Genomic DNA, 17,499 nt, shown 5'->3' with positions numbered 1-17,499 from the left:
CCTTCACAAGAGTAAGTTTGTTAATGAAAGGATAAGACATCTGTCATGGATAACTGATTAAAGAATGGAGATAAAAATAAACAAATAAACAAAAAAAATTACCAAGAAGGGGTTATCAGTCAGGACGTGATAAAGAAAGACAGTAGAGTTTGATATAAAAAACATCAGGAATCAAGATAAAGATGAGCATAACTAAAGATCTGGAATATAATCACAATAATGGTGTCTCAAAATGCCGTTCATAAGCAATGCTTTTAGAAAGACTATGAAAGTCTTGAAACCCATAATGAACTAGGTAGTTGACTAATGTGATAGGCCAGTTCAATATGCAAGCCCAATGCATTTGAAACAAAAAATAAAGATTTGGATTCTGAAAGAATTTTCAGGAAGAGAAAGGTCATAAGAACAGCATAGTTTAGATTTCTGTGTTCAGTGGTGTCAAGCCACATTAAGAGATTTGCCCGTATTAAGAAAAAGGATCACAGCAGGGATAAATACATGTTGTGCACAATTAAGTGTCACTGTCTCACAGCTTGAACACCTGCATTCAGTTTGGATCGCCACATGAAGACAGAAACAGCAGAAATAAGAGACAGTGCAGGGAAGAGCCCCAAGCACTGGGGGCACAGGACAGACTTGGGCTGGAGCAAAAAGGGGAACTGCAGTACGTACCTTCAGAGATTTAGAAGGCTGCATCTATTTAGTTTGGAAACTAAAAAAAACACACCCACAACCACAAAACACACCCACGAACCATACTATATACGAGAACTACGTTTTAGTTTTAGAATACATGAAGGTGTCAACAATGCATCTGAAGTAGACTCTCCATTTTTAAATACAGATAAACAGATGGAACTTACTACCACAGTGTCAGACAGGCAAAAGTTAGGAGCTACTGTTATGATAGCAGAGATAAAACTAACAGCGAACCCATGGGATTAAGGACATGGATGAGTCACAAAGTGAAATCCAGAAATATTCTTATGCACACTATGCTGCTTAAAGATGTATTTCAATTCATAGACATCTGTGGTCGTACATGGAGGATGATCAGTGTACAACATCCCTGATAAAAACCTCCTTTGAGGACTGAAAAAAAAAACCCAGCAGAAACTAAAGTATGGAGGGAGGAGGGGTAAAGCATGGAGGCATGCAACATGATGAAAAGCTTTGAGAGCTGTCACTTGTTTCTATCTCTTTCTTCTGTCATTGGATAAGATAAGCAGAGACACATGCATAACACCAAAGAGCATTACTAGGCATCAGAAAGAATCATAAAGAACCAAAAAAGCCGATCAAAGTAGCATACAACTCATATGGCAGTAAGAAGCCTTACTGTAGGTACTGTTTGTAATTCAGAACTGCTTTTTGTTACAGGCTACTATTGCCTGCATATCAGCATACTAACCACTCTGCCTTATATTCTTCAGTACAACACTGTTACAGATTTAAATGATGGGAACTATAGTTCAAGAGACTGGTAATAATCCATGAAAGAAGCAGACAAATTACCTACCAACTTCAGAAGTTAACTTTCCAGGTGGAGACTAGAATACTTTAACTAAATAAAGGTTTGTTTCCACATTTCTTTCCAAAGACATCCTCATGATGAAACTTTCAATGGTAGCACTGTTACAATCTTTTATTAAGGCCTCATTTTGGTAAGTCACAGCCAGTGTTTATTGTATTCTGATCACCAATATCTAAACTTAAAAATCTGGTTAGATCATCATTGAATAAAATCATTCATATAATATAATATATTACACTGACTCACTTCTAATAGCTTGAGTTCTTGCACACAGTTGTGAAGAAGCTCCAATGCTCGCTGGGAAACCTCCCATGGCCTCTGCAGGAAGATTAATAACGTGCACTGGCGAGAAAATAGGTAACTACGCAAGTCCAGTAGAGTGGCTTCTTGATTCTGAATGAGCTCTCTCTTCTCCATGTCTATTGGTTTTCGGAGTATTAAACCATTCCAGCTCCTCACTGGCTGGCAAAAAAATGTCAGCCAGTTTGCACCATCTAAGTAAATAAAGTCAATATCCAAGAATCAACCACTGCTTTCTACTAAAGCCTCTTCTTCTTCCCCTCCAGAGGTTGTGAGCTGGCTTATTCTTTCTAAAGTTTATCATGTTGATAAATGACTTAATGTCTCAACTTCAGAAACAGAACAAAAACCGAGCAGAACTTCCAGTTAAGTAGATAACTGAACTTCAGCACATTGAAACCCCATAGCATTTTGTGTTAATTGTGTATTTGTTATTAGTATAGTGGAAATCAGTTTGTGATTTAGCAATTAGGGCTACCTGAAGTTTAAAACAAATAAGCTTTATCTAGAGTATTTCTTAGTCAGCCATCATGGACAGATGTGCCTCCGCTTTCAGGTAGAGCATCAGGTTCAGTCAGAACAAATATATTCCACTGCAATTACTCCTGCACTATATTTTTACCAGATTCATAACACATACCCGATTAAGAGCTGTTACATAAGATCATTTGCTTTAGCTCATCAAAACAGTTTAAAGTTATTTGATACTTCTTGCACAGAACTTTTTCTTGAAGAAAAAGTTAAATCTTCTGTAGTGCAGATTAAACGCATATTTCTAGTCAGTTTTGCAGTGAATACCAAATGTCTCATGTAATTTCAGGCAAAACTGAGCGCATTTCTTCTGGAAGCTCTTTATTGAGTGACTTAGCAGTGAGCTGTGAAAACAGCAACTGTATCTCAGTCAGATCAATACTTAGGTAATTACAGAGTTTCAGGGCTCCATTTGTAACTATCACCTAGTAAGAGGAAAACACAGCTTTTCATTAAAAATTACTTCTAAGCCTCAGATGAAAGACAAAGCTTAATGAGAGAATAACTGATGTACACTTTAGTTTGCATACAGCATAAAACCAGACCACAAACTGCTTTGTGCATCTTCACTACAAAGTGCCATCTTTTTCTCCCATGTGCACATATGGCATGCAAAGCACCGTGTTGTTTAGCAGAAGCGTAGGGAAGAAATTAATACACTTATTTATTTAACACTTGAGGACACTTACCACCAGCCCCAAAGTTGACAACGTACTGAGAAAACAAGGCATCCAGTTCATCATACTGCACTAGTGCATCCTCAAATTGCTGCAGCATCTCAAAGACGAAGGCCAGTTCTTCCTTTTGACATACAAGCAATATAAAGAGCACGTTACTGATATTAGTCATGTCTGGTATTATAGCCTGCCTCCCTCCATACATAGAGCTCTGGGAATTACTTTTTCCAAACATTCTTCCCCTTCTAATATTCACACATGTAGGGAAACCTGCCATTGTAACAGATGTACCATTTCTTCCTAACACAGGGAGGTCCACAAAAGATTAAGTCACACAGCTATGCCAGTAAATTCTGGTGTGTATCCAGATCCTGACCCACACCAAGATATTGTTCATACGCCAATTAAAAGTTTAAGTTTCAAAAAAAAAAAACCAAAAACCCAACAACCAAAAACCAAAACCCAAACCCTGAAGACTCATCTCCCATAATAGTAATACTTTTTCCCCCTCTTTACACTGTGAAGGCATCAATTGCAATAGGTTCAGTTGTAGACAGAAAAGAGAGCCGAAGTGATAAGTAGGGAAAGTCTGAGAATTAGGTATATCATATATAAGAGGTAGCACATGAAGTCAAAGGAAACATGAAGATGAGGTGGAATTGGTGTGGAGAACAGCACTGTACAAGGACCAGAAAACTCTAAAGGAATCAAGATCTTTAATTCTACCGAAGAAGAGTTTTTGCATTTCTCTCTATCAGCTAAAACAAAGACATACAGAAATATTTTAAAAAATGGAATTCAAGGCATGCTCTATGTGGATTACTTCAAAATAGAAACTTTTTTTAAAATTATCTCCATAATTACTGATTCTAATCTAAACAAAGCGAGCATAGCAACATTCATTTTAAATACCAACTACAAGTTGGAGTGTCTTTGCACAGGCACAGTACTGGGACAATTATCCAAAATTCAAGAGCAACTATTAAAACACTTTCTAGATGCAATTTTTTTTGCTTCAGTTGAGGTCCGTAAAACTTTGACAAGCATGAAAAGATTCTGCTTTTGTAATAGCACTGTATTACAACACAACACAAACCTGCTGCAAACAAGATCTAAGAATGCTGCTTTTGCACAAGTCTTCGTGTTTCCCATCCCAACCCTCAAAGAGTGAGCACTACATTAAAAGTACCAGAAAGCCAACCATAACAATAACAAAGCCGTTATTAAAACTAGGACTCAAGTACTTTCCTCAATAAAAAGAGCATCTTACCTGGACCATGAAATACTCGCAGAAGCTCCACCCTGGCTCAGTCCTTTTCTCTCTCAAAGTTCTCATGTCATCTTCAAACTTGCCTAAGTTTTTGGTAAAAGACATGAGAAGCAATGTCCTGAGTTTGGTCAGGAAGGCATTCCAAGATTCCTGAGAACGGGAAGAGTCTTTCAAAGGGTCAGAAAGTACCACACACCTGAAAAGAGATTGATAAAAAATATTTTTGAGGTGGTAAACACAAAATTCATATATAAATGCACAGTTGAATATTGTGCATACCCAACAGATTGAGACTGAACAAAATTTAGGTTTTCATTCAACACTAATCAGAGGAAAATACCAAAGTTGAGGGTTTGGTTTTTTTAAAACTTTTCCATGTGTGTTTAAGTCTGTGATACAGTTTATGAGAAGAGTTAAGTGTTTTCCACAAAATGAGTATATCTTTAGTATACAGCTTTACTTTTTTTGTTTGGGTTTTTTTTAAGCAAATAACAGATACATTATTCTGATTACTTAAACATAAGTAATGCTGTAGCTATCCAATAAAAAAGTCTGCTTAGCCATACAAATCAGCAGTACAGTAATTATAGCTACTCCTGGCAAGGATTATGCAAGATACAAATTGAGATCCATTAGATCACATACAGTCAGCTTTTCTAAAATCACTTGAAATAATCCTCCATAATATATTCTTACAGTATGTCAATTTGTTTTCACACATCCTATATGCTAAAACTTCCACTGCTTTTCTCAGAAAAAGAAATAAATAGGTCCCATTAATTCACAAATAAATCAGCCTTTTCTGGACCAATTTCTTTCCTCATTTTTTCTATCACAATTTAATAACATTCAAAAAGTAACCGATATCTCTAAAGGCAGAAAAATCTCTCATCCAAATAAAACACCATTTGTGTTTAGAAAAGTCATCTTATCCTGTGGCAAAATGATCAAACGAAGCAAATCAATCAGTTAGAAACCAAAACCAAACTGAATCAGAGTTGTTCTAAGCATTTGCCCAAGTAATTGTGTAATATATCAAACACTGTCTAGGTACAAAGAAAGTGCTGCTGATGTACAGGTCTTTTAACATGCTGACCTGCCAGTCACTGTCAGCTCACACCAACGTACAATGAGTGCTTCCATCTACTCCTTTCAACTTCAAACGTTTATCCTGTTTAAAGTTAACTCTTAAGGCTAAAAGAAAAAAAATGTAGTATATAATAGACTCAGTGCAGTGTTTCAGAACAAGGAAGAGAGTATCTATGAAAGTTGGTTTCAAATTAGCATTTATGTATTATATTGACCTTAATGAAAGCAGAAACAGTTTCATATATTCATTATTATTTTTCCTTAGAATATAAGCATCTGAAGAAACTGGCTTTCAGTCAATTATCTCGTAATGGAAACGTGATTAAGCGAAAGGTAGAAAACACAGTGGTAAAAAAGGAGCCTTATTGGCTTCATATTCCCTGCTCACCTCACTCCCACTACCTGTTATTCTGGTAATGTTTTTGCAAGCACCTAAGCACACAAAATGCCTTCCATTTCTAAAACCTGACTATTGCCACACTGTTCCCCTTAAACCTCTCTCAGCCATGGGGAGATACTTGAAAGTTTTTTAAAACACTTTCAAAGCCACCGCGAATCCAGGAAGAACTGAAAATAAAACTTTTCCCTTTATCGTTTGTGTCAGTCTTCTTCAAAGTACAGGTCCTATGGTACCAGCAGTTTGAATGCTAGACACCAAAGAAAGTCCTTAAATGAGCAAGGAACCTGTTACATAGGGAGTTTTTAAATCATCACACAAGTCAAAAGGTTAAAATATTTGCAAGTAAAAGAATGCTTACCTGTCGCTTTGTTTGTTACAGAAGTCATTTCTTATTTTATCTACTATAGAAGTTCGGGGAAGGATATTTGTTTTGTTCTTTTTCTTGGCATCACTCTCAACTACCACAATTAGCCAGTCCACTGAGTTGTGAGCTTTGAGAACATTCTGCCATTTGGTGATGTCATCCTTGACTGTAGTTTTGTACACTTCCGTGTCCTGCGATGAGACATGGTGAATCATCAAATCAAACAGATATTCTGACCAATTTCAAAAGGCTTTTTTTTTTTTTCTCCCCCAACAGAAGACAAACAGAAAGACACATCAAACAGAATTAATGACAATTAAGTTCATTTACTGAAAGAAATCAAATGAGAAAGTATAATAAGGTTTTGGTCTTTGAATTTAATTTATTTCTAGTATTTTGGTTAACAATAAATTCATCTTAGTATTTGGTACACTATCATTCTTTAAATTAATAAAATTAAGATCTTAAAACATAATTTGTTATTTTACACACTCTTGAACTTTACAACAAAAACATGTTTCTAACTACAAAGCTGAACTGTTTTATTCTCACATAGTAACAGAAGTGTGATATTTGTGCCTTCTAACACTGCCCAAATCTTAATCAGTTTAAAAGCTTTTTCCTAAAAATAAAATTTAAAAAACCCCAAAAGCATTGTTCGGCACTTTTCTGGCTTCTTGGTTGGTTTTAAACAGATCAATTCAGACAACTTTTAAGGCTGTTTTGGATACCTTTTGTTTGGTCACAGCTCAGATGTCACCTTTGCCTGTCAACTGGATAACTAATTCATAACAGAGGCCAAGCAAAAAGCAGTGAACTGTAGATAAACAGGATTAAGACATTCCAAATCTTGCTCAGTTTAGACTTCTGATATGTACTAATATGACACATGAAAGATGAACTAAAGAAAAAGTACTTATCTTACAATTTAACCTCAGGAATAGATAATAACTAAAATACTCTGGCCATTTCTGTATTAAGAAGCAAGTGTGCTGTGCTACTGCAGTAACACTGTTAGATCCTGGGTTTTGTCATGACAAAGTACTGAAAACAGGTTATTCAAAGGCCTGTCCTCTTAGTGTCAAACAACATTACAAAGAAATACTGCTTATGGCAAAAAGTACCCAAGCTGACTAAGTTTTGGTTCCAATACTATTGGGTATTCATGCTTACGCAATGCAGATTTAATTGTTCTAACAAGCACAAAATTCAAATGAAAAGTACCAGAGAGTACAAGCAGAAAATCAAAACCATTTCATTTTTCAATCCAAGTACTCAGTTTTTCATGGTGCTTTCCTAATACTTACACAACATTCTGTCCAATAAATATGAAGAAAGGGAAAAGTCAGAAGAGCCTTATTCCCCTCTTTGGGTAGTAGCTCCTCTTTAAACTGAACAAAGTTAGATTCTAGATGAATCATCTTCGGAGCACGGCCATAAGACCTACAAAGTTTAAAAACTAAAATTAATGGATGACACATACACAGCAGAATACAAAAATGAACATGCATTTTGGGAATTATTTACTCTAGTACTGGAAACTCACAAACTACCCTTACTGCAGTTTGCATAAAGTTAACTAAAATTTGGTATCACTTGCGATGAGACAGATGCTCCTTTCTGCAAGAACAGGAGCTAAAAGCTTTTCAGCTTTCAGTAAAAGATTTCCTGTATCTCTAGGACCATTGAAAGTAGAAAATTCCAAGTAAGAAAATCTACCAAATATTTTTTTTTCCAATCAGAAAAGTGTGCCATACCAAACTTTTTGCAGGAAAGCACACCTAATTCCATGTAAATTCCACCTCTATCTTCACTAAGAGGAAAGCTTATCACTTTCAGAACAAGGCTGCCAAAGCACATCAAAGCACACGCCAAGACAAACCCACAAACCACAAAACCAAAAAGAGAAACATAGCATTACTATCATTTTTCTTTAGGTGAAGTTCCACATAGCTGGTGTGGAAATGATCATCCTGATGTGCACAACATTTACCTCGACTACCTAAGTTCTCTTTTCCTCTAGTCAGTTGCTATAAGAGCTTCTCAGAGCACAGCAAATACACACTTACCCAAGTCTAAAAACACACAATGAAATAACATCACAGAATAAAATGCAAGTTTACCTCCTCCATTCCATGGGTTCTCTAGGAAGCTGCTGTGAAAGCGTAGGATATAAGGAAGTAAATAAATTCTGATCTCCAGCACCTAAAAGTGAAAGACATTAATCTATCATCCTGTGCAAATTATAGAAAAGAGATTAATAAGATATACTATTAATGTTTGTTGCTTCATTAAAAAGATGTAACTTTGTCCGCTACATGGAAACTGGAGTCTAACACTGAACTAGACTTTTTTTAAGTCTCATGTTCTCACAATCTAACACAACACTTTAACAAGGCACATAACACACAGACTGTTACAACTTCCTATTATAATTTTCCACATAGCTACATAACCCATATACCAAAGAGAGCATCATCCAAATAGCTGGTCCAATTCTAACTAAACAAGCAACTTCGTAGCCAGAGTCATTGGTTAAACAACATGTATGAAAAAAAACCTCAAGAATTTAGCCTGATGACTGGTTAGACAGTGGTTCATGTCCCTTCGTAGCTGGGACTGCCAGGAGATTACCATTAGCACAGTTCTGTGCTTTACTGGGTTTGATTCCTCTCTTTGCATCATTCTGGGGCTGCTCTTAATATGAAGCAGCTCCCTGACCACCATGCTGTTCTTCAGAAAAATCAGGTCTGTCAACATGGTGCGGGTCCCCTGGAACTGGCCCCATACAGAATTTCTTACATACAGCTTTCTTCACTTGGGCTTTGAACAACTACATTAAATGCAACACCACTGGAGTAGCTACTTACACACAAAATGGAACAAAATGTAAGGTCTACCATATGGAAAAGATGTATTATCAAGTAGCCTATGAACATCAATTCTTAAATTCTGTTCTTTTCCTTTGGGTACAGGGAGGACAACGACAAGACAGGCTTAAAAGTAAGTTCTTCCAGCTTCTGATGGTTACCAGCATCTTTGAGCAAAGAGATAGTAAACTCTGGAGTAAGGTACTTTGTCAGACATGTTTGAATCCAAACTGACCAGTCAACCATACTGGAAAATGCATAATGCCCAAAAGAGTCTTTCATGATTCTTAAACAGAAGACAAGGCATTTGACATCTGACAAACAGACACATCCAAATGAGAAGGGAATAAGGTCGAAAACATACATACCACTGCGTTTGATCATAATTCTAAAATCTGTTATGTCATACACACTCTATAAATCTGGGAGAATGAGCTAGCCCACACTAGTTTAACAGTATCACTTATTAAATCTCTCATCCATATGTTGCCCTGACTGACCACAGCTATTGCTCCCTTCCCTGCACTTCTTCCTTACTGTCACATCATTCGCTAGCTGTACTCTCTTCTACTGAAGACTGCAATTTAATTCTAAGTCCTTTATTTCCTCCTGTGGAGATTCTACTCTTACCCCTCCTCCCTCCACCCCGCCCTTCCCCAGGACCCTTTTCTATTTAAGATTTTAAGAGGCATATAGGCAACTCTGCTATTTCCTCATAGTTTTCCACCTGTTTTCTTCTTACAATCTGTCATCGTAGAGCCCAACCTGAACAGAAAGATCTTCAGGAAGCTATGGCTGGAGAAGTACCTGACACCCTTTCTTCTCCCTTGCACCACGCAATCTCATCTCCTGGCACACAGCCTGGCATTACCTCCACAGTAGCTAAGCATGCTTTAGTTTATCTTGAAAACCCTTTTCTAGTCCACTCACCTCTCCCCAATTTTCTCATATGTATTATTTTGATTACTGGCCACTAGCATAATTCTATCACCACATCATTAAAATAAACAACCTTAAAAGTCTGATAGTCTGATTAAATGTCAGAACAAGCAAAAGCAGCTCTTCTGATGTCTGACCACAATAGCTACTATTCTATGATACAATTTTCTAGAATAGTTAAAAAAACCAAAATACAAACAAAACCCCACTCTACTATTAGTGCTTTAGCCTTATGTCTCCAGAAAGCACTTTGTTATTGACTCTTCACCTTCATCCTGTGCTGTGAACTAAGTGTACCATACCAAATCTTATTAAGACTATAAACAAAGTCTAAAACGAATATTGAAACAAGTGTTAATCATATTGTTAATGCTGTCTTATATCAAGTTACAACCTCTCTATAAGCTAGGCCATGGAGAACAGTCTATTGATTTGGAACTCATTACTGCCCATAGAGAGTGAAACGTGGCTTAGTGATTTAGCAACAACATGACCACCATGTCAGAATGATAACTCATAAAGCTTGGAGCCTGGCTGAAAGAATGAACCCTGTATTTTACCTTGGGAGCATAACAAAGTGCACTTTCTGTACTGTACCTAAAAGTCATAGAATCATAGAATGGTTAGGGTTAGAAAGGACCTTAAGATCATCTAGTTCCAACCCCCCTGCCACAGGCCGGGATGCCTCACCCTAGACCATGTCATGTTGCCCAAGGCACTGTCCAGCCTCGCCTTGGTCACTGCTAGAAATGAAGCATTCACCACTTCTCCAATGTATGCAAGAAAGTTTCAGAATTCAGCATCTCAAGTAAAAAAGGCTACTCTAGAACATAGAGGAACTACAAAACGATAATGTTTAAGCACCTTGCTATTCCAGAAAATAATAATAGAAAGTGGTAGTGTTCAAATTATATACATTAAAAAGAAAGACTTCTGGAGAAAAGGAACAAAGGACACAGCACATTTCCTTTCTTTCCACATTACAAAGTTCAGAAGGTATGTCCTTTGCCACTTCTCTAAACACTTCGCAAACAAATTCAGACAAACAGGTAGCTGTCCAGAAATCAAATGCAAAGAAAGCAACAGAACCCTAAAAGGGTTTTATGATAAGCCTAAATCAGACAGCCTATGTTAGAAACATTTCTATGACCTTCAAAGACTTGATGTCTACCAAACTGACATCCAGAATATTAAGATGGCCAGGTCAGGTGAAAGAGAAACAAGACTTACTCAAATGAGTCTTGATTGTGAACCTGGCTGTAAAATCTCATCATGTAAACTAAGTAAAAACTATCTACCTCTTTTGTTCAAGGAGAGGCTGCGTCTCTATAGAGCACCTCACAGCCATAAACCTAATCCTGGGGAAAAATTCTGAAAACTACATTACCCAAGAACTGAAAATGGCATCTAATGCCAAAACACTCCTTATTTAAGTTGCAGAGTAATGCAGAGGTGACTGCATATCCTAGAAAAATACAGCTCCAGACCACATGAATGTTCAAACTACTAATTTTAAAAAATTTATGCTATTGGTCCTATATTTTCCTTTTCCCCCTTCTTCTCCATTTTTAAAGAGGGAAAAAAGGAAGACCCAGGGAACTACAGGCCAGTCAATCTCACCTCAGTGCCCAGCAAGATCATGGAGCAGATCCTCCTGGAAATTATGCTAAGGCACATGGAAAATGAGGAGGTGATTGGTGACAGCCAACATGGCTTCATAAGAGCAAATTGTGCTTGACAAATTTGGTGGCCTTCTACAATAGGATGACAGCACTGGTGGACAAGAGCAACTGACATCATCACAACTGGACTTGTGTAAAGCATTTGATATTGTCCTGCACAACATCTTTGTCTCTAAACTGGGGAGACTTGGATTTGACAGATGGACCTATGAAGACAAGCTAAAAGAGCAGGAGTTGTTCAGCCTGGAGAAGAGAAGGCTCCAGGGAGACCTTACAGCAGCCTTCCAGTACCTAAAGGGGGCCTACATGGAACCTGAAAAGGGACTTTTACAAGGGCTTGTAGGGGCAGGACAAGAGGTAATGGATTTAAACTGAAAGAAAGATTTAGATTAGATGTAAAGAAGAAATTCTTTACTGTGAGGATGGTGAGACACTGGAGCAGGCAGCCCAGAGAAGTTGTGACTGCCCCATCCCTGGAAGTCTTCAAGGCCAGGCTGGATGTGGCTATGAGCAACCTGGTCTACTGGAAGGTGTCCCTGCCCATAGCAGGGGGGTTGGAACAAGTAATATCCCTTCCAAACCAAACAATTCTATGATTCCTTTCTCTGTCTTTCTCCCTGACATTTTGGTAGATCAAGTCAATGCAGCCATCCTCCTTTACCCCTGTTTGGGACGCTTGTTCTGTCGCAAATCCATTCAGGAATGATATGAGAATCAGAATGACCACCTTACCAGGACTCCCAAGAGGAACATGTACTCTTTGTAGCAGCTGTTTGATAAAAAAGAACCATAAAATCCTGACTTTTTTTTTTTTTGCTGTTGTTGTGGTTTGATGCCTGCCTTAAAAATGCCAAAATCTCCAATAATTGATTTTTTTTCTAACAGTTTCCAAACTTCTTGAAAACTTATAGGCTTTGTCACCACAGTATAACCCACTAAGTTACACAGGCAGTGCAAAAAGAAAACTCCTGAGGTCAGCTGACCAAAGCAGACAAATATTTTCCTTTGATGCCAATGACAAACCCAGTCAACTGAGATAAAAGGCTTCAAACGCCTTTAAAAAAGCTCAGTGCTAAAACTACACTTTGGTGTGGTTTTGTTTAGTTTTTGACCCCAAACACCAGTCACAGCTAACCTTTCTGATCACACTTCTGCTTCCACTGGTTAAAATTTCTGCTATGAATCTTTTTCATAATTCCCTACCCTATTAAAAGTGGATCCACTTGAAGTTTTGGAAGGCTGGTGGGTGTATCGTATTTGTTTCTTCTAAATGTCCTCCTCCCCCCAGTCCAGATTCATGTTCAAAAGAGGTCTAAGTTCAAAACACAAGACAGCTTAATTGCTACATAAAAATCTTAGCTGATTCACTGGTAGCCTGCAGACAAAAATCCTTTTACTAAAACTTTACATCTTTACTTACTGCTTCACTACTAAATCTGTAAAATAAGGGTTTAACACTAACAAGAATATGCTGCTGCTTCTCATGACATATGTAAGACCAACAGTATAAAAACACCATTCAAACTAATTTGGAAAGGAATCATCACGGCACTCAGTCCTAATTGACAAAAATTATTTAATACTGCACGGGATGCTGCCATCTTGAGAAAAGGGAAAAAACCATGCAGGAAAACCATCTTTCTGTGAATACACTACTTTTTCTACACTTACAAAACACAGCTGTCTGTTTGCCTAGAGAAAATGTCTCTAGAAGTTTCTGGTTAGATAGTTTTCCAAGCTGAATTCTATTAACCTAAACTCTTCATTAAAACTATCTACATAAAAATCCTGAGGACAAATATTAAGTTGCAGTACCAACATGAGAAGAGTAGTTACAAAAACTGCATTTGCAACTGGCATCAAATATACAAGCTACGTGGTATCCGCCATTTTTATTCTATAGGCCAAAGCCTGTACGTACATACAGAGTGCTGAATTCAGGATTATACCAAAATAGAAAATAACTACTGCTACAATACAGACTAACTCACAGAGCTGAAAGCATAAGTGTCTCTAACAAAGAAGCATACCTTTCAGAATACTGTCAAGTTTATTTCAAGTCATTTGTTTACAAAACATCTCTGGTATGCACAGTGTTCAAAGTAAATTTCATTCCAAACAGAACTCTCTCTTCGGTTCTTCCTTATTAAGAATAAACCCTAACAGTTAACAGGAATATTTCACAACACAAATATTTACCTGAGAGAGATTTATCTAAATCTTGCAGCAAAAAGGAAATCCTTATGTTCCGAGATACAGCCTCGCTTAACCTTCACTCTTCCTTCATATAATCAAACACTAGGCATCCCCTTGCAGGTCTCTTTTCCCCTCATGTGCACCTGGCTAGGTGGGGCAGTTATCCCAGACATCTCCAACTGCCTGAAATTGGAACCACTAAACAAAAGATAAACTGTATTTGTTGACAGCTTCTAATATCGTGGCTTTGAATGTGTTTGCCAGCAGACCAATACCGAGCCAACAATTCTTTCCCTGGAAGACCAAGCTTCATCTCCTCATAAATCACTGGCAATGTAATGCTTAGAAGAGCTTTCCTTCAAGTAAGTATTTTTTTTTTAATGCATTTGTTTGAAATACTAGGGTCTCTAAGTATTCACTTCTCTGGACAGAAAAAAGGGAAACTAAAATTGCTAAAGCAAAACACGTTCCCCATTAAAAGCAAATGTTGTAGTTTAAAAATGGGAGCAAGTCACCCTTACTACATTTACTGCAGAGGTCATCTCTGAGCACTTTTGCTCAATTAGCCTTATTTTCTGAATTAGGCTGTCTCAGACCAAGCCATTCTAGTAAATATACTACTGTCATGCTTGTTCACAGCACCAGAAATTATTCCTTCAGTACAGGAGCAATGTATACAAATGATACATAAGATTCACCTCATATCTCATTTGTAAATATGCTGCTACCATACCGTACTGTGATATGTCCAAAACATTTTGCAACCATGAAGTACACTCAATGTATGAAATAATACTATTTTCAGTATCAGATAACTGGGTTTGACTGAAATCTGATGAAATTTAATGTTCAGAATTTTCAAAATTTCCTTGCACAAAGAGGCTAGAGTTCTTTTCTGCATTTATCAAGAAAAAAAGCAAGCCTGACGTAAAACTGCATGTACTTCAACAGACTGAAAGACACGTTCCTTCTTCAAATCGTACAGGAACAGTAAAGACTGACATGCACCACACACATACAGATTCTCCAATTCTGAATACAGGATAGAGTCAGCAAATCTAAAAAGCAGTCCACCACAGCGTGAACAGTAGCATAACAACAAGGAAGGCAACGATATCCTCCAGATGTTTCCGATATGTACATTTTTCTGACTTTTAATCTGTAGCAAAATGGATTTCAAAAGTCTTAGAGTAGGTGAGTACAGAAGATTCAATACAAGAACCACTGACTTCAGTTTATGAAGTGCATAAAAACGGAAAAAGTCTAAGAAAGACAAAAGCATGTTTATAGTCTGAAGAAAATATATAAACACACCGAGTTCCATAATTTTATAGTTATGAGGTTAGATATTTTTTCTAAATATCAACTCAGTCTAAGGCCTTAATCCTCAATAAATGCTGACTTCAGAGTAAGACAACACACACCTGTGTAACAGTTTCTATTTCACAGGCCCATAAAGCATTGCCAGTGTTTCAGTGATAAAGTGCAAACACACAGTTTGTTATGTCATCAATAGAGATACTTTTGACTAAAAATGAACAGTCACTGGTTACCTTTTGTTAAAAAACAAAGCAAAGTTCTTTACGCTAATCTCATTCACCTTACTTTTTTAGTAAGAGCATTATAGATGTACTTAAAATAGAACAAGCTATTTCAGTTGGAAGGAACCTACAGCGATCATCTAGTCCAACTGCCTGACCAACTCAGGGCTGACCAAAAGCTAAAGCATGGTGTTAAGGACATTGTCCAAAACCCTCTTCAACACTGACAGGCTTGGTGCCTCGACCACCTCTCTAGGAACCCTGTTCTAGTGTTTGAACAGCCTGTTGGCAAAGAAATGCTTCCTCATGTCCAGTCTAGTTCACGTGCTTAAGTGGACTTTGTGTGCAACCAACCAACTCTCTATATATGTAAGGGCATAGGAGTTCACATTTTACACTGGGACCAGCATGCACACACCCCAGCTGCCTGCTTCTGACACCTAAAAGAAATAATTCATCGCTGGAACCACATGATCCAGTTTGTTAAATAAACTGTCTCAGCAATGAAACCAAAGCACAGTAGTTAAAGATTAAATTATAATGTCAGTAGGAATCCATCAGTGGGAATTTCTCCTCACCACAGAGGATATCTTACTCCTCGTGACTTCTCTCACCCAGAGCAAAACTACACGAAGCTCGCTGGCAAGAACTTTGGGATTTAAGATTTATTGTCATATTTGAATCCCTTCCCCTAAACACCTGTAAGCATGTCATTAGGTTTTGTTATTTACTATAGCCCTGAAACACAGTGACATAAAACCAAGTTTATTCACTGCCATTAAGGGGGGGGTGGGGGTGCACACCACCAGTAAAGAGGCAAAACCGGACATCAGAGCCCCTTGTAGGCGCCGTGTCCCTCTGCCCGAGCGCCAGCACCCCTCCAACACGGCCTCTCCCCGCCTCGCCTCGCCCCGCTGCCGCCTCCCCGCCGTGCCAGCCACCTGCACAGCCCCTGCGGGCCCGCCCGCCGCCGGACACCGCCCCGGGCTGCCTTCCACCCGGGCCCGGAGAGGGGCACCGGCCAGGGCCTCCCGCGCTGCTCCGGACGGCCATTGCTGCCCCCGCCCCCCCGGCTGCGACCGTTAACGCCTGTCTAGTGGCGGGGGGCGCACTCACAGGTCACGATGGGCTTGTTCTCCATGGTGTAGATCACCGGGGGTTTCTCCCTACCCTCCTCCTCGGCGGCCGCCGCCGCGGCGGGGTCCATGAGCAGGCGGGGTCCTCAGCCCCGGCTCCCCCGCCCGCCCGGCGCCATGGAAACGCCGCCGCCGCTCCCCCTGCGCCGGGGAGGCTGGGACGGGCCGCTCCGCCTCGGGGCCTGCTGGTGCCCCCCCCCCCGCCTCCCCCCACCCCCTTCCCCACGTTCCCGCAGCGCCGCTCCGGAGGGGAAGGCGGACGAGCTCATCCGCTTCCTGGATCACCGGCTGAGCATTACCGCTTCCGGGGAGCGCCGCCGCCCGGGCCCGGCGCCGCCGCGCGGGGTTAACCCGGAAAACGGGTGAAATAAAGGGGAAACGCGGGGCCGGGGGGCGCCGGGCGTGGCTGCGCGGTGCGGGTGAGGTGCAGCCCCGCTCTTCGCTCCACAAGGATATGGAAAGGGCGGTCGCTGAGGTGCCGCCGGCCCGTTCCGCCCCGCTCTGAGCTTGGGGCAGCCCTTCTCGGGCGGGGTTGTGAGGGCCGCCGGCGATCCCGAAGGTACAGGTGGCCGGAGGGAACCTCAGGGCGCTGGGAGAGAGGCTGCCGGTGCTGAGGAGACTGCGGGAAAAAGCCCCCCGGTCTGCCTGGTTCGCTGACACCCGGCGGGAACGGCGTGAATCTCTTATTTAAATCTGTTAGAGGACTTCCGTGAGGCTCTGCTGGACTTGGTGGGCAGCGGCCCATGGCCTGTAAGGGCAGGGAGGGGGGCCTGGCTGTGCCATGACCGGCAGTCCTAGTGCCGCAGGACAGATAAGTTGTGGTTGCTCTGGGCCCAGAAGAAATGGGTTTGTACGACAGATGCATTGCCAGTTTTCACAAGTGGATTTAAACCTCTCTTTGCCACCTTTGAATAATCCCCTGTGGCAGCATGGAGAGCTTGTTTCTTCTTTTCGGCCTAGGTAGAGAAAA

The 17,499-nt window shown here is 39.9% G+C and overlaps 1 protein-coding gene across 2 annotated transcripts in view; it reads right to left on the bottom strand.

Annotated features, from left to right (window-relative positions):
* TRAPPC10 (trafficking protein particle complex 10) overlaps positions 1-16,780 on the bottom strand; it is a 43,192-nt gene extending 26,412 nt beyond the window's left edge. For both annotated transcript variants that reach the window (XM_030476476.1, XM_030476477.1), the window contains exons 1-7: positions 16,510-16,780; positions 8,289-8,370; positions 7,473-7,608; positions 6,160-6,356; positions 4,313-4,508; positions 3,055-3,166; positions 1,781-2,028 (exon numbers count right to left, since the gene is read on the bottom strand). In XM_030476476.1, coding sequence (XP_030332336.1) covers positions 1,781-2,028; positions 3,055-3,166; positions 4,313-4,508; positions 6,160-6,356; positions 7,473-7,608; positions 8,289-8,370; positions 16,510-16,600 — 1,062 coding nt within the window. In that variant the 5' untranslated portion in view covers positions 16,601-16,780. The remainder of the gene's footprint in view (positions 1-1,780; positions 2,029-3,054; positions 3,167-4,312; positions 4,509-6,159; positions 6,357-7,472; positions 7,609-8,288; positions 8,371-16,509) is intronic.
* Between the last annotated feature and the right edge of the window lie 719 nt (positions 16,781-17,499).

Source organism: Strigops habroptila, chromosome 2, assembly GCF_004027225.2.
Source record: "Strigops habroptila isolate Jane chromosome 2, bStrHab1.2.pri, whole genome shotgun sequence".
Taxonomy (NCBI): Eukaryota; Metazoa; Chordata; class Aves; order Psittaciformes; family Psittacidae; genus Strigops; species Strigops habroptila.
Note: the sequence above shows the minus strand (reverse complement) of the source record. Positions and strands in the feature narration are given on the sequence as shown.